This window comes from Ciona robusta, chromosome 7 (assembly GCF_009617815.1).
Source record: "Ciona robusta chromosome 7, ASM961781v2".
Lineage (NCBI taxonomy): Eukaryota > Metazoa > Chordata > Ascidiacea > Phlebobranchia > Cionidae > Ciona > Ciona robusta.
Genome location: NC_143241.1, coordinates 1039116 through 1063786, shown reverse-complemented (window position 1 = coordinate 1063786; position 24671 = coordinate 1039116). Strand labels below are relative to the sequence as shown.

At 35.2% G+C, this 24671-nt stretch overlaps 3 protein-coding genes and 1 long non-coding RNA gene across 7 annotated transcripts; 3 read left to right on the top strand and 1 right to left on the bottom strand.

Moving 5' to 3' along the window:
• The first annotated feature begins 3701 nt into the window (after positions 1–3701).
• On the top strand, positions 3702–7793 carry LOC149733305 (4-galactosyl-N-acetylglucosaminide 3-alpha-L-fucosyltransferase FUT6-like). The gene is made up of 3 exons (XM_089880486.1): positions 3702–5016; positions 5847–6066; positions 6535–7793. Exons 1-3 carry the CDS (start codon positions 4697–4699, stop codon positions 7138–7140), a joined length of 1146 nt encoding a protein of 381 aa, XP_089736612.1. The 5' UTR covers positions 3702–4696; the 3' UTR covers positions 7141–7793.
• Positions 7794–9312: 1519 nt separating this feature from the next.
• Positions 9313–11695, bottom strand: LOC149733304 (uncharacterized). 3 transcript variants are annotated; one of them, XR_016385243.1, is made up of 2 exons: positions 9904–11695; positions 9313–9430 (listed from the first exon to the last, which is right to left on the bottom strand). It is a non-coding gene; the product is annotated as an uncharacterized LOC149733304 (long non-coding RNA). The 3 variants fall into 3 exon arrangements; XR_016385245.1 differs by having other exon boundaries at positions 9930–11695; XR_016385244.1 differs by having other exon boundaries at positions 10015–11695.
• Positions 11696–11840: 145 nt separating this feature from the next.
• On the top strand, positions 11841–15684 carry LOC149733303 (uncharacterized). Of its 2 annotated transcripts, none has more exons than XM_089880500.1 (7): positions 11841–11997; positions 12669–12809; positions 13390–13524; positions 13743–13781; positions 14104–14256; positions 14706–14843; positions 15333–15684. In XM_089880500.1, exons 1-7 carry the CDS (start codon positions 11904–11906, stop codon positions 15377–15379), a joined length of 747 nt encoding a protein of 248 aa, XP_089736626.1. In that variant the 5' UTR covers positions 11841–11903; the 3' UTR covers positions 15380–15684. The 2 variants fall into 2 exon arrangements, with proteins under 2 accessions (XP_089736626.1, XP_089736625.1); XM_089880499.1 differs by having other exon boundaries at positions 11843–11997; positions 12666–12809.
• Positions 15685–17257: 1573 nt separating this feature from the next.
• On the top strand, positions 17258–24216 carry LOC149733302 (CTD small phosphatase-like protein 2). Its single transcript, XM_089880478.1, has 13 exons — positions 17258–17427; positions 17791–17874; positions 18238–18347; positions 19085–19155; positions 19533–19628; positions 19955–20092; positions 20314–20514; positions 20840–20979; positions 21493–21555; positions 22060–22139; positions 22414–22540; positions 22967–23062; positions 23321–24216. Exons 1-13 carry the CDS (start codon positions 17338–17340, stop codon positions 23405–23407), a joined length of 1383 nt encoding a protein of 460 aa, XP_089736604.1. The 5' UTR covers positions 17258–17337; the 3' UTR covers positions 23408–24216.
• The last annotated feature ends 455 nt before the right edge of the window (positions 24217–24671 follow it).

The following is a 24671-nucleotide window of genomic DNA, read 5'->3' as shown; positions in this document are numbered from 1 at the left end:
TATATATATTTAAGTTTTGTAAATGATTAATGGCGCAATAAACCGTCTTAGTACAGTGGGGGGAGATGGGACACTTAAGCACATATTGCCCAATATTTCCAAATTCAAAATACACCACGAATTGGTACTATCACTCCTTTGTTAATTAAAAATAATTCGAAAAATATATATTATAACATACACAGATATTTAGCAAATTAACAAAAAGGTGAAATTTTACAAAGTTGAAAAAAACACAGGATAATACCGGACAGTTTAAGATTCTTGCTAATTTTGAGTAATAAATAATTTATTGAGCACGTTAGTGGTTATATGGATACTTGATTTTTGCGCGACTTTTTTCCGCACTTACGAATAAATCTACTCCATATCCTTTGCAGATCGAAATGGGGAGCGCAAAAATCAGCCTTGCTTGCTATTTACCGAGCTTCGATACGTCCCGTCATTGGATATGAAATCGAAGCATATTTATCTGCATCTCAGTCCAACAGAAGCGTAACACAAACCGTACAAAACAAACGTTTGCGCATTGCCACTGGAAGTATGATCATCACACCGATTGTATGTTTGCAAGCATTGTGCCAGGAACCACCAGTTTACATTCGATAACAGAACGCTTGTCTAAAATACAAGTTCAAGCTTCTATCATCCCCACTAGACCCTGACAATTTGAGCACACTACTACAGGCACCGACTAGGTCATCTTCATTTCTACAAGTTACAGAGGAATTCTCAACCGAAACACGCGTCGGTATCATTCAACCGTTCACTTCGCCAATGTGGGAAGTCACTGAAGAATTCTGTTACACCTCTTCAGCGTCGCTTGGAGATAGTTTTGTTTTTGGCGAGTTTTCTTTTCATGTTTACTGTGATCGTTAGTTATGCCTTCCCGCAAATAATGTTGTATTGGTCAGATTTAGTAGTTAATATTAATTATGTGATGTTTGGTTAATTTAATCTTTACATTGTGACTAATGAGGCAAGGTGTAAAAGAAACGTGTTCAATGTGTCGTCACATAAACGATAAAGTTCGATACCGGTGTGTCAATCGTTGCTTTCTCTCCGTCCCATGTTGTAAGTAGAAAACATTACTCGTTGATTAGGTGATATTGGGAACTAATGCTTAGACGATCTTCAGCCCGCTTCTATGTCTGTGCACGTTTCTGTTCGATTTATACATATATATACTTTTTTACTTTTATTTTTAACTTGTTTCTTCGAATACGATAACAAAGGTTAGATTGATGGAAACAATGTTCAAATGAAACGAAAGCTGCGCTAGTAAATTGTTAACTAAATTTAAACTATAGTACAATGGGGGAATATGGGACACTTAAGCACATATTGCCAAATATTTCCAAAATCAAAATAGATGACGGTTTTAGGGTAATACCACGAATTAGTTCTATCATTCCTTTATTAATTGACAACAATTTAAAAAATATAACAAAACACACGAGGAGTTATTTAGCGATCCGCACAACAAGTGAAATTTTACAAATTCGAAAACACACAGGATAAGAAGGGACAGTTTAAAATCATTGTTAATTTTGCTTACAAAGTGTATTTATAAATAGAAATATACGTAAATAACACAAAATAATACTGTACGCTTTGAAATTAGGTCTAAACATTCATTTTCTTGCCCTACTGCTATAGTTTTCAACATGTTACCTATATATATATTATATTATTGCATAACAATTGGTATTGTGTGAACGACAATGGGTATTGTGTGAACGACAATGGGTATTGTTCGAACTTCAATTGATAAATATTGTATCCAACAAGTGTATATGAACTTGTAATAACAGAAAATTGATTATAACTGTTGATAAAGTTTTTATTTTTGCTACAAATTGGGTGTTACTATTCTGTTCTGGCACAAGCCACTTCTCATAAATTATCACCAAGTGAAAATGACCAAATTTCGAATATAAATAAATGAATGTAACTTACTTTATCCTCGCGTGGCCGGAAAACGACAGTCGTTATCACACGGGTTTAACACCTCGTGTCAGCTTACGAGCTACCATGTATGTTACTTTGTGGGTAATTACTTTTTTTATTGGATTTTTTCATTTTTTTTATGTATGGCTGATAATTTGGACAACCCATTAGTGACCACTGGGTCGGAGCAATTGTCGTTAAGTGTCTTGCCCAAAGAGACATACGGCCACAATGGTAGCAGCGACGAGCCTTGAACCCATTACCTAATGGTTACAGGCAGGCGCGCTAACCACTACGCTACGGCGCCGGACAATATATTTTCAAAACATTATCTTTTTATTATATCAGTATCTTATAGTTGAAAACCCCCTGAGGCATAAATTACTAATTATTAAATTAAAAGCAAACCTTTCAAAGTTTGGCATTGAAAACATACAAAACTACAATGTGGGGGAAGATGGGACTCTAAATTGAAATATATTTACATTAGCAGTATTCTGCAACTTGTAGTTAACCTACCGAGTTTAACAGGCTGTGCTAGTTTCTTTGCCATGTAAACTTCATATACAGTAGGGTGGGGAAAAATGGGACAACTTTTAACTCTGTTTTCTCGTCCCATTTGGCAGTTAACAATGAACAGTCAAACAATTATAAATCTATATCTTCACGGCTCCCATAAACCGTTGTTAATTGTTAAAATTACGATCAGGATATCTGGATACTATGTGCTAAAGATGTCCCATCTTCCCCCACCCCAACGTTAAACCAATATTTTGTTGTTGTTTTTATCTCAAATTAAAGTCATATTCACCCCTGCCTATTTTCTCCATGCTTATATCTCAGTGTTTTTTTTACAAAACTAAAACTAGTTTTATGAGACAAAATTAAACTGTACGAAATATTCAAGGTTGTTTTCATGAAGCTATGAAACTAGTTTAAGCGTTCACACACGCAAACTAAAACAATTCATTGGCTTTACTGTGATTTAGCGAGCTTTAAAAAATAGCACCTTACTATTTCGCATTTTTTACCTGTTCAAAGTATAATGTTTCTTTTTTACATATTTTATTTAATATTTAAAAACAGTAATCAGCTATGACGGGCGTTTTATAAAGTCGTGATAATGCTGTCGAATAATTCTGTAACCTTATTTTCCTGAATATCATTAAATGGGGGTCCGTAAAAAGAAAATTAAAAAAAGTCTCGTCTGACAAAGTGTCCCATCTCCCCCCCCCCCTACTAAATGCTCATTAAAAGACGTGTGCATTTATTTGATTTTAGCTCTCTTGTTTATTTTTTTTTAAATTTGTCGTGCCCGCTTATCAGATACCAAGTATTTTACTTTGTGGGTAACATTTTCTGTATGGCCGAAATTTTGGGCAACCCTCTAGTGAAACCTATGGGTTGGAGCAATTACCGTTAAGAGTCGCTGTTCAAGGACGAATACGCCCATAACGATAGCAGCGACGCATTAAACCCCTAACCTCTCGTTACAGACAATATTAACTAACTAACCGCACGATATATTTAACACGACAATATAGGGTCGATTACGAGTTGCAAAAAACATACAAAATTATTAATTATTAGTCATAACATAGGTTTTTATTTATCTTATATATATAATACAGTAATAGAGATCTAATTGAACCAACTCGCTTCGGGTAAAAAATAAAAGTGACAAATAAAAGCGTGGCTGCTATTTGCTAAGCCCATAATACAGTGTATAAATTCAGTCATATTGAGTTGTACTAAATCGGAGTAAATTAAAAGGAAATCTGAGATAATGCGTGCGTGTGACGTATCCTTTTGTTGGTGGACTACTATTGTTTCGTAACGAATGAACATCATACGTCTCTACCGCACAGCCAGGTCTACTTATATTAAGCCAGCATGCGCACGGTTGAATTAGCTTGAGGCCTTTTATTACAGCTATGTTTCTGTTGTGTATTATGCGGTGTGTTGCTTTTAATTGTTAGATTTATCTAATAATCGATGTTGCTTAGAAGAGACAATATAGTTTAGAATTGTACTTGCATAAGTAAAATTATATTAAACTTACATTTTGCTTTGGGTATCGAGGTTTGATCGTGCATAATATAACAGTGGTTGTTGTACATTGTTCACTAAGAACGTTCTGCTCAAAAACCGGTGAACCATAAGACAGGTTTCAAGTGTAACGTGATCAGGTATAAGATATATTTAAACAGTAAACGCTCAGTCAAGGTTATCTAAAACAAATTAATAATTAACTTTTTAACTTCCGACATCACTGAAGATGGCTTTAGTTTTTAAACCGTAATTTTTTAAAATGGAAGCCGTATTAAATACATATATATGTGTGTGTTTATGAATCTAAATGCGTTTTCTGTTTGTCGTTTTAACCAAAGCAATTCATATAGAGAACTTAAACAAAGCTATAGACAGGATACAACGGAACTTCCTTCATTGCTTTGTTTAAACGGGTTGTTCAACAACATAAGCTAAAATGAAATCTCCTGATGTTTATATGATAGCGCAGTATCATGTGTAGTATATATTTTATTATTTGTAATGACAGTAATTAATAATTGATATTTCAGGTATAGTTTTACCCGTAGTGTGTTTTAACAACTGTTGTTTTGCTGCTAATTTCTTTCTCTTTGCTTTTTTAATTATTCTGATCTTCATTACTTTATTTATTATCGTTTTGGTTTAAATGAAACTTTATTTACTGTTTTGCAATTTTGTCTAAACACAGAAAAACATGAAACACCCTTACCATTGGAGACTTTCTACTGTAATAAGCGTTGTGATTTTCAATCTGTTGTTATTGTGGGGTATCCAAAAAATGCTGCGGTTCGACTTCATCCCTCGGCAGCAGTCTTCAAACAGTGAGTCCACACGCATGAGTGCAGCGGGTAAAAACAAGCCTCTGATTTTGTATTGGGGAAATACTTACGAAGACGCTGGGCTGAACATTGAATGCTCGGTGACCTACGATCAAAGCAGATTACCTGACGCAGATGCCGTGATTTTTCACTTCGATAAAATTAGAAAACGGGACATGCCTTGGAGGTATTATAGGTACGTTAAACATGTGTTTCACTGCGGAAATAGTAGCTGTTTGTGATTCATTGCTTTGCCGCAGTGGTTTGTGTGCTTGCTACTAGCCCCGAGTTTACGGGTTCGAGGCTTGGCCACGTGTTTTTTGGACAAGATACTATTTGACAATTACTATTTGCATTTATACATGTGTTATAACACATGAAATTCGTGGTGTATAAAGATTGGTAAAGAATATGTGTAAATAAGCTCTTTTCTGTACCATGAGTTGACATGTAAACTTCAGTTAACCTTGTCGTCGCTTGAAGACGCTTGTTTTTGTGAATTTGGATAAACCGTAATCACGCAGTATTATAGGTAATGTTAGAAGTTAATATTATTCATATTGTGGCGGCTGCATAATGATTTATTGCGAGCGGTAAACTAAAAGAGCGAAGAAACGAGAGACGCGGTGTTTATACCGAATCACCGAAGATGACGATAAGGAAAAAGCACTCGTCTACGTTTCGGCACACACACGTTTACTGTGCGGTTTTAAATTTAAAAATTTAGTTTAAAAACTGAAAATATGTTTATATATTTTGATTTGATATCAATCAAGAGATTAAAGAATAATTGCTAGAATTAAGGATTGAAATAAGTGCGGAAAAAATCGCCCATAAAACAACAACAAGAACAACTGTTCGACGAAAAAGGATCTATATGACCACTACCGTGCTCAACAAATAGTCTTTTAAAATTTGGTATAAAAATGGGGAAAAGGGGAATGTAAACGTAACGATTGCGACGCACGTTTTTTTCATATCGGACTGAATTTACATTAAAAAGTTTCATCCATTCATTACCTCCAGGGATAAACACCAAATATTTATATGGTGGTGCGCCGAAGCTCCAGCCATTTTCGGTCGCAATGCTTTACATGAGTTCGATGGTTTCTTCAATTGGACGTGGACTTATAAGCGAGATGCAGATGTACAAAGGTTGTATGGTTCCCGGAGAGAAATATTGAATTTTGTCGCAAAAGGAAATCAAGCAGTTGATAAAATAATTTCTCATAAAAAGAAAATGGCGGTAAGTAAATCAGCTTTGTTTTTTTATGATAATTCGCGGTTTTCAGACGGGGTAAGATGGATCGCTGCAAAATCTTGAACAGATTATGATAAACAAGCTAAATAACACAAATAATATTGCACGTTTTAAAAAAAAACAAGTTTAAACAGTTTAAGTCCTTCACATCATGCAATGGCTGCTGATACTGTATGTTGTTGTTTACGCAATACCATGCCACAGTAAATAAATGGCAGCAGTTTTGCTGCAGAAGTAACTATATTTTGCTCGGAGCCGTTTCACAGTCGTTTGCCCGCCTGCAACAAGCCTAAAGTTTGTGGACTCAAAGCTCGTCACTGCTACTATTGTGGGCGCGTGCGACCTTGAGCAAGACTTAATAGCAAAAACTCGTGTTAAAACGACTGTTGCTGCCTCGCCATGCAACGGTATATAAATTTAATTCATTTAATATATTTATGTAATTTGTCACAGCTTTGGGGAGTTAGTCATTGCGGTGGGTCAGTGGGTGCAAACAAACGAATGGAATATTTTAAGTCACTTGTCGCAGCCGGGCTGGACATTAAAAGGTTCGGAGGTTGCTTTCATTTCACTGAACACATCCCTCGCTCGTTTCCCGCCAACTTTGAACCGAGGTGGAGAGAATATAAGTTTTACTTTGCATTCGAGAACGCGTTACATTGTACCGATTATATAACGGAGAAGTTCTGGGACAATGCATTAAGGAACGACATGGTTCCAGTGGTTTGGGGTCCGACAAAAGACGACGTGTTGTCGGTTGCTCCGCTCGATTCCTTCATTCACACCGACGACTTCGATAGCCCAGCAAAGCTCGCTGAGTATTTGCAATTCCTCGATAAAAACGACGATGAGTACAGAAAATACTTCCGCTGGAGGGAAGACGAGAGCATGACTGATGAAAAGATGATTGAAATGACAAAAGAAAGACACCCGCACATACACGTGCAAGGGAGTTCAAAAGACCTTTGCAGGAAATTAATAGAAAATAAAGAAACAAAAATTATTCATTCTTTAACGGACGAATTTATAAATTCTGAACCGCAGGAATGTGTGGTATAGTAGGGTGGGGCAACATGGTACATGCTTCAATTCTCTTTTATTGTTACATTTGTTGGAAAACAAAGAACATTTACAGAATAACCGTTGTCCTGTGACTCGAAAATACCGCTGTTGATTAGTTAAAACACCATCGGAAAATATTAATCGGTACTCAGGCGTTATAAGACGTTTGTCCAAGACACATATATATTCGCAATGGCGACGTCATAGAATATATTTATTTTTGCACGTACTACATATATTGCTTTCCTACGTTATTTCAGTCATTTAAATTTGGCTTTTGTTATTTAACATAACAAATATAATACAGTGGGGTGGGGGAAGATGGGACACCTTTAGCACATAATATCCAAATATCCCGATCGTATTTTAAACAATTAACAACGGTCTATGGGATGTTATAACGATTGTTGTTGCCTGCCATGCAAGGATAAATAAGTTAAATATTCTCATAAAATTTTATCTTTATAAAGACAGCCCCTGCCAAGAAATGTTTGAATCAATTTTTCAGCTGTTATGAACGTGCAATGGAAAAACCAAACTGCCGTAAGTAACCACATTTTATGTTATAGTCGTTGACACATTAATTGTGACTTTTATTTTAGAAACCTTTCATCAGGTTTCCAACTGCATTATACAACCTCGTAAGTGATGGTTTGATATGAGTATTGTCCCAACCTAATTACAATCTTCAATAATATAGGCTTTATTGGACTGCATCTGCAAACGCACACAACGTTAAATACACAAAGCGCACAATATATACAACGTAATTCTAAGGTACTACATCCATACTCAACACAACAACCTTCGCATACTATTACTATAATACAGTGAACACTGCAGCACGATTAGTCTAACACAAGGAAAGAAGGACACGCGGCGGCAAGGCAACCTCGGGCAACAAAGCTTAGAGCGCGTAAGGCGCTATAAGTCTACAGTGAGCAGACACGATAAACAGTTTACAACAAGTATCTTTATATACTAGTGCAGTTTCGACAAGTTGGTTGATACGGGTTTAATATTTATAGCCGAGATAATAAACGATCACTTATATAACAACTATCACCAAGTATTTATCGGCGTTAAGTTGCACACACAGCACCTGCCTCCGCCCAACATGGGTTCTGGCGTATACGATACTGCAATTGTGGGCGTATGTGTCCTTAGGCAAGTTACTTAACAACAATCGCTTTAACACAGTGCTCGCTTTTAGGTTGCTTAAATTGTCAGCACTACATATAAAATCTCAAAAAATTACTATTTACAAACCTATACGTGCGTGATGGTAAGCGGGCACGAGAACAGAACGCTAATTTTATAACGACTGTTGTTGTCCAGTCACACGGCGATGAATAACAATCTTTCATTTGCATGAAGATTAACTTATTCTTTTCATAGGATTAATCCCGTTAGAAATCCAAAGGGTTGAAAGCCGGGAGGAATTGTTGTTGCGTTCATTGGCATGCAATAGATGCGATAACGATACTAGATGTTCTACTATCAAGCCGCTGATAACTTGCCTACGTGGATGTTCTTTACCTATATCAGGTAAACCACTAGAACACAACACATTACATACACAGTATAAAAATATTAACTTTACGTTATTTTTAATATTATAGTGGAGAGGTGAAAGACAGGATCTTTAAGCACGTATTGCCCAATATTTTCAGATTAAAACTATATGACAGTTTATTTGTAAAAAAGCCCCGTCTTCCCCCATCACACCATGCTATATGTTATATTTGAAAAGAATTAAACATAAATGACTTGTTGTTTGTCTGCTGTAGTGAACACGCTTCTTTTTATTTAACATGGACATACTTTAACCAAAAGCGAGTTTTAACAACTGTTGTTGTGCCAACACCATTTTTTAATCTTCGCTATTGAATCGAAAAGGCAATTAAAAAGTACTAATATTAATATTATATATTAACGACCGGTGTCGTATATACTGTTGGTTCCCTTATCTTCCAAATAATTCAATATTCGGTATTTTTTGCCAAGAAATAAATAAGCAATTAAGTATGTGTTGTATAAACCACTATAAACCACTTAATCACCTCTCTTGGTCAACTTATATTGAAGGTTTACCGTCTAAAGTTAGTTATGTTCATCTTATTGTTTTAATTAAATCACATAAATGTATGACACACATGTTCCTATCCAACCCCACTATAGCATCTGCATCCGAGTGCAACCAATTCGGTGGATGTTCTGGCGCATGCATGGCTTCTATTCAACGACCATCAGGCGGATGTAGAACCGATCGCTTAAGATGCGCAGCCTGCATCAACGAAAACTGCCGTGAGATTTTAAATATTTTGATTTTGATATTCATTACAAACATGAGAACACAAGTATACGATACCAATTTCAATGATACAAATCGTATGATATATATGGGCTTATTATGTTTGTATTAAAACGCCCGAGCATCCCTGTTTTATCCATCATTCTAAAGTATCCATTTTTGTACCAATATAAACACAATCGTTAACATTTATTTCTAATACAAACACAACAATACATTTGTGAGGTACGGTTTCCATTTCAAACGTTTTGGTTTCAAAAATCTAAACCACATATTCAGTGATGCCAGGAGTTTGTATAATATAGTATGGGATAAGATGGGACGTTTTTTTATTCTCTTTACTCGTCTTATTGGTAGCTAACATAGGTTATTTAACAACCGCATCACCTAAAAGAATCTTGTTAATTGTTTAACGGTCAACAAATATTCGATTTAGAAGCTAATACCTTATAGTATTATCACATGGAATTACTTTAAACAAATGTCATTATCTGTAATGTGTCAATAATATATAAAGATAACTTAAACACATTTCCTCTTTGTAGCATCTGTCCCACCTCCTGCGTGCTTGCCACCTCCTTACAACCCAGGAAGACCTGACGACAGGAACGACAACTGAGCATACCACCACTTGTTTTGTTCACAAGTGCTTGCTTAAAGCTTTGCCAAACTCTACAACAAGCTAAACATTTCGTCGAAATAAAACATCTGCGCAAAACTCTTAGCTTTTATTTGAAATATGTCTTAAAGTTCGTGTGACCGTGTGTAAGTGTTTTCGGAGAAAAACATAAGAAGCACCTTGTTACACTGATATACCCTAAGGCAGGATTAAAGTCTGGCCCTGTTTTAAACCTAAAATAAACATCTTTTTAAAGAACGTGGGAACCATTTAAATAGCGATAAAGCAAAGCTGGGCATTCTAAAGAGCTCACAAATAGGTTTCTACAAACTAAACTACTACGCCTAATATGCAACTCCGAAATATTCTATGAATCCGACCCAGATATAATACTCGTAAAGTTGGGCGATCCTCGTAACGAAATCACAGTCGGGAGATACAAGACACGTTACCAACCATAAGACAAAATAATTGTATTCTGTGAGATTTCTAATTTCATAATCATATAATCGTCTTCTCCTATTTAATGAAATCTTTTGATTTAAATTTGTTTCGGACGTTTGCATACACTGCTGAACAAATAACACACGAGAAATATTTTAAGATTTTCTTTACAAGAACGGAGGTATGTGATGTTGGTCAGAACAATTGTATTGAGTTTGTTTGTTAAGTAGGATGGGGAAGATGGGACACCGTTTCTCATTTAGTAGTAAACAAAGAACATTCAAAGAATTATTAAACCGTATTCTCACGACTCTATAAGCCGTTGTTAATATAGTTCAAAACACAATCAGGATATTTAGATATTATGTGCTAAAGGTGTCCCATATTCCCCCCGCCATATTATAGTTGTTTTAACCGCAAATAGATCTAATATATAAATTACTTTCACTCGAGTATCTTTGTCGGTAATTATCTCGTAAACTTTCGTTCTCTTTGACAACTGAATACGAGTTGATTTATACTGTATTGTGGGTTTTGCGGCCACGCTTATATTTTACGTTTTTACTCAAGTAGTTTTGACCCGTATCGTATTATATTGCGAATATCGTTTTCTTGCCAATTCCTTTCTGTTTGTTATTTTAATTAATCCGGTCTTTGTTACTTTATTCAAACAGATTATTTTAAGCAGTTTTACGTTTCTTTTTTTGCATACTTATATCAACTGTTGTTCACAGATATTGATCAAATTATATTGCAGGGTTGGGTAAAATGAATATTGTTAGCATACAAAGTTTGTTAAATGTTGATTGTTTACCAACAAATGGAACGATGAAATAGAAATAAATACCAACATGTAATCATGTATTATCTTACTCTAATATAATGTACTGTATTTATAAAAGATGCCATTATTGGTATATATACATAGCTCAAAACAACAATACCATTTTACACCATCTGATCAAAAACCATCAAAGACTAATAAATGAAAATATTAAGTTAGTAACATAACGATATTTGGTTATTAATCTCTTCGGGTTATACTACAAGATTAGATTATTTGAGGCAATTAGCAACAAAATGAAATGAATGAATTTAAATCATGTATATATTCACCAAATTATATACGTGGTAACTTATATACGCGACATAAACCAGAACGCTCTTGTTATAACAACTGTCGTGGTGTCCACCACGCGAGCCAATAACGAGTTATATTTATTGAGGTTTAACAAATTCACAACCAAAACTCAACTAACATGTCAGTGAACTTTACACGTCACATGGCGCCAATAAACATCACTTACAACAAACATAGCTCGCCCTCGAGCGCTTGCTCTTCCTTAAATATGAAAATATTTGAAAAGTTTACCCCCTACAAACATGAAGGTCTTTTCATTCTCCAAGATATTAATCTTCGTTCTTGCAAATCTGGCTGGGTATGAAGCAACACGGATACAAAGATTAAAAGAACATGGTTGGTTAATATTTGTGATATATTTGTATATATGTTTGGTGTACGGGAATTAGCGGTTATTGGGTTAAAAGCCCACGTATGCTATTTGAAGTATATATACAGTACTGTGCTGGGGCAAAGTGGAATATGCCTTAGCACATAATATCTCGTATTTTACAATTACCAACATTGTTTAGAGACGTAAGGATACCGTTTTATATTTTCTAGTTGATTACCAAATTGAGCGATGTGAATAAAAGCATATTATCTCACCAACCAACTATATTAAGTTTCGATCGTGTTTGTTTGTTCTTCATTCCCCGCACCAAGAAGAACTTTCAAAAAATATACTTTCAAAAAGATATATAGTAGTATGGGGAGAGATGGGACACTTGTTTAGTTCACTTCCTCGTTCCAACTTGAAAGACATTTAAGGAATAATCAAACCGTATCGTCACAACTCCCACAAGACGGTTGTTAATTGTTTAAAACACGATCAGGATACTTTTATATTGTGTGCCAAAGATGTCCCGTGCCATCTTACTATAACAACAAAAATACGATTTGTTTAATTGCAAATTACAAAAATATTTTAATCACGTCTATAGGTTTTATGTATATGAAAATAAAACAAACCTAAAGTTAAAGCAAAAGTTTAACAAACATTTTCAAGTTTTATTTTGTTTTAGCAGTTCAATACAGCATCGACGAGTTAAAAATACGGCAAGCCATTATATGTCAACCGTGTCACAATGATCCGCGATGTGCCGTTGTACATGATTACTTAACGTGTGCACATAAATGCTACTACGGATCGCAGAGCCAATTGTTTGGTAAGTGTTTACATTTAGATGTTAAAACATCATGTTCGCATTTGCAGTGATGCTCGTTAAGGAAAGTTTTTCCGACTTTTCGACTTCGTAAACTTTTTTTCTGACCTTCATTGTCGTAACCGAAGAGAAAATAAATTTATTTATTCACTTCTTCATTTTAACTTTGTGCAAGTTTCTTCGCCTTGTGACTATACATACGCTGTCTTCGTCAAGAAGGTTGGCTGCAGATAATCGTGTCTAACATTGGGTGGGGTAAAACCCCATAGAGATTATAGAATTGATCACGGATGAGGCACTTTGGGTGTTCTTCTCATGGCCTATTAACCTCTAAGTCTAATTAACCGGTTAAAGTGTTTATTATTCGATAGTTATGTTTACAAACTTAAACATAGAAAATATCTTAAGATTCAAATCAATGTGACTTCACTGCATGCTGGGCTCAACGGCTACACTTTTACTGGCCCTCTTTCACTCTTTTCAGATAACTACAGTAGTTAAAAAAGCTGAATGTAAAATGCGTGTACAAAACTAAGTTGAAATTAGATATGTCAAAAACACTTAAACGTTTCTTCTGTTTTAGAAAAGCGGGCAGATTGTGTTGACTTTTATGCTTGCGAGGACGAATGCTCATATACCTCAAACTACATTCCACGTCCCAATGAATGCGACTTGGTTTTCCAATGTTATGAATGCGTGTTGGGCCATCCACAATGTCGTAAGTTAACTTTACAACAAAGAGCTTTAATATTTAACTTAAAAATATTTACTTTTACTAAAGTAGTTTTTCCCCAAGTTTGTTTCACGAGTGTCATTCTGTTGCTATTTCTTCTTTTCCTTGTTTCAGTTAGGCTGCTATTTATAAGTGCTGTACTCTATAAGAGATATGAACAAAATATATTATGTTATTTACATTAAAACTTATTGTTTATTTAGAATCCTTCAATGACATGCCGCACTGCGTTGCACACCCTCGTAAGTTTCAACTCTGCTAACTATGTCATGCATGTTGTTTAATAGAATTATATGGGCTTTAATGCTTGACGCTGTTGCTACCATTTTAGGCGTGTGTGTTCTTGGCAAGAAACTTTACGATAATTAACTCAGTGTTAACCACCCGAATAGTCCAAATTGTCAGAAATACATTTTAAAAATCAACAAATAGTAATTGCCTAAAATTCACCAACATGGTTACTCGTAAGTGGTCACGAGGTGTATGAAACAAAAGAGATAAAACAGCTTGCATTCATTCATAATACGTGTCAAAGTTGTTTTATTACCATTTATTCCACTACAGGTTCTGTATCTAAAGAAGTGCAAAGAACTGGAAGTCCTGATGAACTGATGATCCGAACATGGTCGTGCACCGAGTGCGACACAGATCGTCAATGCTTAGAGTTTATGCCGGTGATCTCATGTCTTCGAGCACATTGTCCTATTCCAACAACAGGTAGAATTCAACCACAATTTTACGCCCAATGTCAAATATGTTGAAAACGAGCATGGGGTATTATTAGTGTGACAAACACTGCCGTTACAATGCCACGCGAGAATGAATAATATTTATATATAAATATATTTGTTTGGAGGGAATGAATAATATAAAAGTATCAGTTCAATTTAAAAGCTCAATGCTGTTACCGTGCGGCGTAGATGCTTTACAATATATGTTGTTGCCGACAGGTGTGAAAGAGGGATCGGACGTTTTTGTAAACTTGTATGTGTCTCAGCACAATAAAGCAACACCTCGATTACTGAATTACTAACGAGTTCACGATGTTAGGCAATTTACTTTGCTCGCAAACTTTAGATTCATTGCCTACTTGTTAATTAGAGCGGACATAAAAATATATAGTTTACCTTTTCCGTTTCCTTATTCTACTATATATTTCATTGCAGTATCATACAAAGTATGCAAGGAATTTGAATCTTGCTATGATTGGTGTTACAGTTTACAAAACTTGGTTTTCTATGGTTCACCCCCTAAGTGTGGAATGGACCCAATCCGTTGCCTCACTTGCGTGAAAGAAAAATGTCGTAAGTAAAAAGAATAAAAAACAGATAATATTATATAAACCACTGTTTGCGCAGTAACTAAAATAAAAGTGCCTTGTTACCATTCTGCTAATGTGTGTAGCGACTCCAAAAGAGGCGCTGGCAATTGTTAAAAACCGAATCGGGAAATATTGGATGTAGGTACTTACGGTATCCCATCTTACCCCACAGTAATATAGTACAGTAAGATGGGACACCATTTGCACGTAATATCCAAATATCATGATCGTGTTTTAACCAATTAACAACGGTATATTGGAGTCGTTAGAATATGGTTTTAAATTCTTTGAATGCTCCTTGTTGACGCGAAAATAGAATACAACGGTGTCACATCTTTTCCTGCCCTATAGATTTTAAAATGGCTTCAGATATTCTAAGACTATATGTATCGTCTGAAGTTGTTATATACACACAAATAGAAAGATATATGATGTCAAATTATATTTACCTTTAAGTTATGGATTTTTGCAGAAGCGCCTACTTCTCCACCGGAATGTTTGTATCGTTTTGCTGCATGAACCTTTTGACCAAGCGCTAATGCGACAACTTAACTGGTTGCAGACCCTTTTGTGTCACAATAAAGTTTTCATCGCGAGGAGAACTTATACGTTGTTGCATTTTTTAATATTTGCATGCTTTGATAAAAACAATAATAAAATCTGTAATTTTAACCAGCTTTATGCGTTATTTAAATAAAAAGATTTACGTGCCCAATAATCGTCAAGCGTTTGGAGTTGGAAGCTCGATATTAAAGGTCAAAACTCGCCGTGTTATTTTTTATATTTATTTTTTTCAATATTAAATACGGAAGGGTATTATTCTACTCTTATTTGTTTATATGTTTGTTGTGAACGTAAAAAAAGCCAAAAGTTTCTAATGTGTGGACGTTTACTTGGATCGCGTCCAAGTTATTGCATTGATTTCTATTTATACTGGAAAGTTATTCAAGAAACCACCAGGAAATAATTTTGCAGCATGTATTATTGTATGATACACTAGTGTATGAGACGGGCAATTTTCTCAATCATGTCCCCGATATTCGATAGGTTCTATAGAGCGAAACATATTGTTCGTTAGCTCGAATGCCCCTGGCCCAGACACAGCAAGTTGCTCTAACCTGATTGAATTTATGAATGAATACATTTTAGTTATTAAATAGAGGTTTAAACCCATTTTCAAAGTAAGTCACCGCTTTTGCTCTATTTTGGACACACAAAGACGGCAGTTGGACTGCTCGGAATTTATACGACTCTGGTCCAATCTGGTGGTGCCATGTGCGTCGCCAAGGGGGGGCCTGAGGGGCCATGGCCCTCCCCCAAATTTTGAGTTTTACAGTAATGTTATTGGTGAAAAAATAAAATTAAAGTGTTAAACGTGCTAAACAGTGATGTTCAAATGGGGGATCTCGATCCGGTTCCGGATCTTTTTTCTAATTAAAAGAAAAAGAAAGAAAACATTTAAGCATGTTTTTAAATTTCTTACACATGCTAAATGATAAGGTGTCAATCCCTATTATGACGCAAATAATCGCCGTGTGAAATGCTATTATGTCGTAATTAGTTGCCAGGTCAAACAATCGCTATTATGATGGATGAATTCACGTGTGAATCCATACTATTTCGTAATAAACAGTCTACCTGCTAGCTAAGAAAAACAAATCTCAAATTTTGTGACAAAAATGGCTGGTGGTAGGCAACGAATGAAGTTTTAAATGTAGTTGTAGATCGTTGTGTTTTCATGCGGCGTAATTGTGAAAAATAAATGCCATTCACAGTACGCCTTCCCGTGTTTTGTGTTGTAATTAGGTGGTTTTTCAAACCCAAAATACAACCGTAAAACATTTGGCCCCCACCAAAATTTTAGGCTGGCTACGCCCTTGGGTGGTGCATGCATATTGTATCATCTTTAGTTGTATTGCACAGTTATGCTTGAAGAATAAAATTTTATCAGGTTGCTTATATTTTTATTTTAGTAAAAAGGAATACTATGATATATATGTTTCAACTTTTTTATATTGTCTACGAAATATGTGTAATTCATTGGGGAGTAAGCTAACGTGCCTTCGTCGTATCGGAAATAAATTCATTTTCACATCCGGGGTATTTTAATCTGAATGTTGTTGATTTTTGCTCCGAATTCAATTTGTTTGTTGGCGGGAAATTGTAGATTTGTTATTTTGTTTAGTTTAACCGCATACACATATTAAACATAAAACTTACGGAACACATATTTAGTCTAAGCAACTATATTACGTTGAATTCTTATTCACATAGCATAGTTTATATGAGTTGACTTTCATACTACATATTTAACCTAAGTATGTATTTTTATATAAACCTGAACAAAATGTTCATGCACTTCTATGGGAAATAAGTTACGTTCAGTATTGCATTTTCTAATGATCAATTATATTCTCCCATCATAAGTTTGCTTGCTGATACAAAACAGCCTATTGTTGTAAATTAACAAATATGAGATGAGGTTACGCGATAGAAGAATTTCCGATCAACAAACTTCGGAACAAACGAGTCGTAAATCATTAAAGCGGAAACTATCTTCTAGCGAGGTGAGTATCTCATAAGCCAAATCTTATTCACTTTTTTATTAAAATATTTTGGGCGTTAATTTACATTTAGTCCAGATTGGTGATTTCTTATCATAGCCGCCTCGTCGCGAGCATAAAATAACCAACCATGCTTTATGACACCACACATCTGGTTTCGCTTGTTGAGTAAAGAAATGTTTTATATTAGGTCGGAAGAAAAGCCGATGCATTTTTCTTTTTATCCCAATTCACCCCGATCTGTTTTTATCCCAATTCACCCCGATCTGTTTTTATCCCAATTCACCCCGATCTGTTTTTATCCCAATTCACCCCGATGTGCAATTGCTTTGTAATTTATTCAACTTAATAATATTGTTGTTTCAGGATGATGAAGAAGTCCATGTTTCACCTGACAGCATATTTACTTCAATCAAACGATTAATATCCGGTACATCTGTACAAGCAAAGGTATCAACGCTTTGCTCATTATGTGTTAAATTTTATTTATAATCAATGAAATAGACCACGTACCACCAAGTCAACATTACTAATTGCCATGGAAGCTCAAGCTACTACAGCAATTTGCTGCATGTCTTTTTGAACATATTAAATATCAAATTTACATTGTTTAAATAAGTTGAATTCGCACCAACTGGTTAGTACAACAGCAATTTTTCTTCCTCAGTGGCAATCAACAATGTTGCTGATAATAATCAGTAATTGGTTAATGGGACTGTAAATTTCATTAACCGCAAATATAGTACAGTTTTAAATTATATTTGGAAACAAACACTTTTTCATTTCGTTTAACACTTACATTGTGCAACATAGAACGAGGGTCGCACACCTCAGTTGGAAAAAGCTGACAGAATTCGGAAGAGAAGGAAATGTGCCATTGACAACAGCATCGATAATGACTTTATACATTCTACTCCTATCAGGTTCATGTTTGTTGCGTGCTTCTGTTTAGTCATGTAAACAAGGGGAAAACAAATCTTTACTAATTAATGTAGTTTAAAAAACGCCTGAGTTGGCCTGCCCACCCTGCCACCCCAGGTTTGGCGCCTCTGTCTCTAACAATTTGTATCCAGCTAGCTAGGCATTAGGCTCAAATAGTTTCCAACTTTTTAAGTTTAGTGTCCAGCCAAACATGATGGTTTTATAGTAAACTGTTAAGAATTTCCAATTAAAAACAATTAAACGGGTAAATTAAGAAATACTTTCTTAAAATAAAGCAACCCAGTGGTTCTTAAACTTGTTTGTATTTGTTACCCTTTTAACAAAGATGCTTATCAAGCTTAGCTCCAATAGGGTGAGTATTATGGCGCTCATATATTAAAACGCAAAAACAACTAATTACATCAGGTATACGACGGATGCGCTAAGTTTTTGGCAACGAGTTGTTTATTGTCAGATAAAGTACTACGATTTGCACAATTTTTCTGTCTGGTCAACTAATATGTATTTTGATTGGTAGCTTATTTACACTATAAATACTAGAAGTTTACCGCCAGGGGTAAATCTACCCCAGTTTAAGAAAAGCTGAAAAAACTCATTATTTTGCGCAAACCACTTTGGTGACAAGTTTCTTGCTAATGCATAACCGTATACAAGCTTAATGCTAATGCATTCCATGCAAAAAAGTGAATAATATTTCATTAGTTTACCTTACATGCAGGCCTTCAAATCAACAGAAGGAAATTGAAATAAATTCCGCTGAACCTGTGCGCAAGAAGCGTGGAAGAAAAGGTTTGTGTGAAAATTAGTTTTAAATATTTGTTCAGTGGTGTAGGTAGGAGGGTGGTTTGTGGGCAGGCCCCCCTTTTAAAGAAAAACAAAAAAATCATTGAAGGGAAAATTTTTGCATTTGTTTTGAATCGTCTTCTTTGTTTTTCTAAAGTTTGTTGGTTTCTCATTGGACTATTCTGGCTGAGTTATTTTTTTGTTCATTTCAAATTTAGGATTTCAGGCGTTTTAAATTTAGGGATTCACAGCCTTTTTTTACACTTTCATAAAGCAGTGCTCTTGACTGTTATTTCATCACGAGAATAGTTTAACTGCACTGGATCAGTTCCAGTGGCTACCGCAGGTCCACAGTTACCAACTTCTTAACTTAATATTTTCAGGTCGAAAAAATAAACGAAAGAAGAAAACCCCTCCAACAAAATCTTTGCTTGGGAGTATTTTCTCACCTGTGTATAAATTGTTTGGTGGAATAAATGGTGAGGGGGTTCACTGGTTTCAAATAAATAGTGCATGGCAGTGGTTAACATCATATTAAGTCTACGTAGGATGTTAAATTGTTCCAAATAAACAAAATAGGATTTCATTAAAGTTTTGGTTGGAAAATATGAATAAATGTAACTTATTTATCCTTGCGTGGTGCCGGGCATCGACTGTCGTTATAACACGGCTATTCTTTTTTATACACCACGCGCATGTTAACAAGTTAACACAGGTTACTTTGTGGGTGATTATTAAATGTTGGTGTTGAAACCAAACGTCTATGATAAATCTCATCAAAACTTATCATCTTTTGTCTTATTAGAAGAGGAGGTTAGCAGTAGTGACTCCAGCACAAGCACAGAGGATGCGAGTGTCCTCCTGGAAGATCAGGTTCCAGAGATTTCATCAACAACAGATGTGGATGTAGCGAACCCAATCTCAGGGAATATGGAAGTGGAAGGTTGTCTTCTATTCACTTTGTATGAAATATCTATTCGTTAGACTTGATTTTTGTCTGTTAAGTATTTCCTAGCATTTTATCCCGACTGTTATTTCTTTACGAGGATCACCCAACTTCATGCACAATATAAACCAGGATCAGATTCATGGAATTTATTTTCATATTTTGAGAGGCAGTTTGTAGTGAGCATTACTGTGTAAAATAATAAGTTTGTTTGACAGTTGCCACGGCACCAGATGCAAGCCACGACCCCGACTCCCCGTCAAACACCACTGCATCGACAGGCGTCACGTACGAGGTGGCATCCTCTAGCTCCATCGAGTGTGAGCAACAATACGATGAAGATTGGGAAGTTTTTGATCCGTTTTACTTCATTAAACATCTTCCACCATTGACGAAGGAGCAGAGATGTCGACAACCTGGTCTGTTGATGTTATTTATAAAATAAGGAAACAATCATGTTTTGCTTTAGAATGTATAGGCTGATCATTATATACCAATATATTATAAAGGCATTTGCACACAGTTCAAATTATCCAATATATGGGCAGTGACAAATAACTAGATTATCGCAAATCCCTTTTTAATCAAATAAATTTAAAACATATATATATATATATAAGTATAGTTTTTGTATATATTGTAAAAGGTGGAAGATCGCCACCAACGAACCCCCCCGAGCAGCCCCACTACATACATAATATCTAACAATCAAGCCACTATTTATACCTCATGTTTAACTCGCAGCCCTTCCACTTAAAACTCGAAGTTCACCCGAGTTTTCACTGGTTCTTGATCTCGATGAAACACTTGTTCATTGTAGTTTAAGTGAAATGGAAGACGCAGATCTGACTTTCTCCGTGCTTTTCCAAGACATAGTTTACCAGGTATATTCACGCATGTATATAAATTCAGTTGATAATGCTTTATATTTAAATAAATCGTAGACATTGTGCATTCTAAGGCCAATTTTGCCGCTGTCACTAGCCAGCGTTTGTGGGCGACTTTTGCCATTTTTTAAAAATAATATATCACTTAATCTTTAAGTAACATTATGAACCAACTACTAATCCCAAAGAAGAAAAAAAATAACTTAATTTACACAGTCTTGTTTTTTTAATTTGCTTACTCCATTTTTTCTGCTGTCCCAACGAACATCGGCTTTTAGTTATTGGCCAAGGATTTCCTGTGTAATCCTGATCGCAGCGCTTAATAAAAATTGTGTCAATCATGTTTTTTCTTTTCCCAAGTCCCGCATATAGTGTACCGAAGGAAAAATATTTCACATAAAATGCCATCATCGGTCTCTTGTTGAAATTCTCACTTTATTTAGGCTTCTTATTTATTTTACTTACTTTGCTTTGTTGAATTTAGTTTTAACTAATTTAACTTGATGGCAGGTATTTGTTCGCACTCGGCCTAACTACAAGGAATTCCTGGAAAAAATGTCCAAATATTACGAGGTAAAATTGTTATAGCATTTGAAACATATATATTATGAATTGTAGCTATTAGCGTTAATGTGTCTAAAGAATGTTTTTTCCAAGTAGATTTGGTGATAAAACGAATGAAAAAACATAACTTGTTTATCATGGTGGGAAACCACGGTCAATATAACACAGTTGTTAAGTTTCATACACCTCATGCCTGCTTACAAGTTACCACATATGTTACTTTGTGGATGTTTCTTTCTTATGTGGTATTTTTTTATTGTATGGCTGATAATTTAGCCAAAGTAAGTGGCCACTGGGTGCGAACAATTGATTTTAAGTGTCTTGCCAAATTAAATCCTCATTCAGTATTTACCTATAATGGTAGAAGCGATGAGCTTTGAACCCGCAACCTCTAATAAAAGGCACACATGCTAACCACTGATCCATGGAGGCCGAGAGAATTCTTTATTAAATAATAAAACAGCTGGAACAAAAATCTTTTTTACATTTATAATGGAATTATTTGTTTCGCAGATTATTCTGTTCACGGCGTCTAAAAAGGTTTATGCGGACAAGTTGCTTAACATGATTGATGGCGGTAAACAATATGTCAGGTGTGAGGATGCTTGTATTGTTTCATCATAACTACCATTCATCACAATGGGATATTTTATCTAAAGTTTAGTTGTAGAAAATACAGTTTAAACTTAACAATCTATATCTATATTGTGAATAGTGATATTGGTTTCAATGTTACCAGACCTTAACTGTTGGTTTGTCCTAGTAGAGTCAAACTACGTTGAGTTTATCGGTAAAATAAGTTAAAATTAGTCACTTATTTCTTGGTATAAACTGCATGAAAATAATGAAAGTTAATATTTTTCACAGACATCGTTTATTTCGTGAACATTGTCTTTGTGTCCAAGGAAATTATATCAAAGATTTGAACATACTGGGTCGAGACTTGAGCAAAACAGTGATCATAGATAACTCTCCACAAGCCTTTGCTTACCAGGTGATTAATTCATGTCAGATATTTATTTACAAGTACAAGAACACTTTGTGGGTACAGATCTTTAAAGCCCTTGTCGCCTAACTTCGGGGTGGGGACAAACATTACAATCTGGTGAGGTCCACGTGGTAGCACCATGGCTGTTGGGGTAATGGCCTAAAACTTGAGTCTTACGGCATGCCATGCTACAAGACCTCAACCATATAGAGTACAAACTTCACATTAAAAGTTGTTGCCTCCGTCAAATTGTTTACGTGAAGATGTTGTTCTGAAATAAAATAAAATTGTTCAGAGAATTTGATCAGATTTTTAATGTGTTTGAATAAACCATTTTGTTGTTTGTTATTTTATACTTTGGGCATGTAAATGTTATTTTATTGATGTCAAATTCGAGTCTTCTTATTGTTAATTCTTCAATTTAAATTTCAGCTTTCCAACGGAATTCCAATAGAAAGTTGGTTCTCGGATAAAAATGACAACGAACTACTTAAGTTAGTTCCTTTCCTTGAAACACTGGCTACACAGGTTGGATTTATTCTAGTATTTAGTGTGTGTATACATATACATATATATATAGTATATACATATGAATGTTATTCCATCGTGTTGAGTTCAAAGTTATATTCAGATGTCTTGCCTTAAGTTTTGTTTTGGTATGACACAATATGGTTATGAAACAAGACACACAGGTGAGAACTACTGTTGTTTTTCCACCATGCGATGATATATAAGTTACATACATTCATTTCAACAACAGAGATAAAAATGGTTTTAATTTTTTAGACTGGTGATGTGAGACCTCTAGTGGAGCAAAAGTTCCAGATGCACGAGTTGCTTCCGTCCGATGACAGCGAGATAAGCGATGAATGAACTTAACGTGTACATCAATAATTAGCTCCATGCTAAAATATTGGGATAATTTTCAAGCAACAGCCGATTCCCAGATTATCACACAACATAGACATATAATGAAACCCCAAAACTGGACATAACACTGGTTACTCTACAAATCAACCAACAAACCAAATTATCACATAACACACAGCTCTGGTTGAGAAGCATGACTCTATAAATATTAGCGCAACCTAAATGTTGTGCAACAAATTTGTAAATCAAGATCAACAACAACAACTCCTGTTCCCTGCCATTTCAACAAGGTGCTGGTTTTAACAAATTTAAGTCTCGTTTTTTTACCACAGTATTCTCAGTGTCAAAGTTGATTTAGTCCGCACCCCATAGAGATTGCAAGTGTATATTAAAAGGTGTTTTTTAACGAAAACGTTGCACTGCTAACACCCTCTTAAGTTTAGACGTGATAGAAAGATTTTTATCGTTGTTTCTATTTTTTAAAGAAGTTTTAATACAAATAGATTTTACCAACTTTTCCCGGATCATGCTTTCGTGCTGCCTTATTTCGTTATGTTTGCTGTTTCTGTTGTATGAAGAGGTTTATGACGTAACAGAAGCATTCCGTTTTGTTTTTTTAATATGTTTCGTTAAGTGTTTTACAACCGTTCGAACGAGTAAGATAATCTTTATATTAAGTGAAAACTTGTGTTTCCCCGTTACGACAACTCCTGACTATTTTTGTTCCAACCTGCTTTTGTAGAAACCACTTGTTTGTTAATAATGTAAATACCAACTGCCATTGAAATAAAGCTTTCCTTAAAGACTTGGAATTCTTGTTGTTTAACAGCATTCACATTAACCTATATAATAGGGTGGGGTAAGATGGAACATGGTTGCATTTTATTTTATTGTCCCATTTTGTTGTAAACAAAGAATACTTAAACATTATTGCAAAACTATATTCTCACGTCTGTAAGAGCGTTGTTGATTGTTGAAAGCACGATCAGGTGCTAACATAAACCATCTTACCCCACCCTACTATAACACGAATGATTTGTTTTATATACACACCTCGTGCCCACTTTCCAATTACCACGCATAAGTTGTAAATATTTAAACGCTTTTCATGTCTTACACAATATTAGTGATCATCGATTCTCAACCTTTTTCTATTACCTGAAACCATGGCAACCATATATCTCCCATTCATTACACGAAGAACTAACAAAGCCACCAAACCCTGTGTCACAATTATTTGCCGTTTAATAACACGGTTCGAGACTCT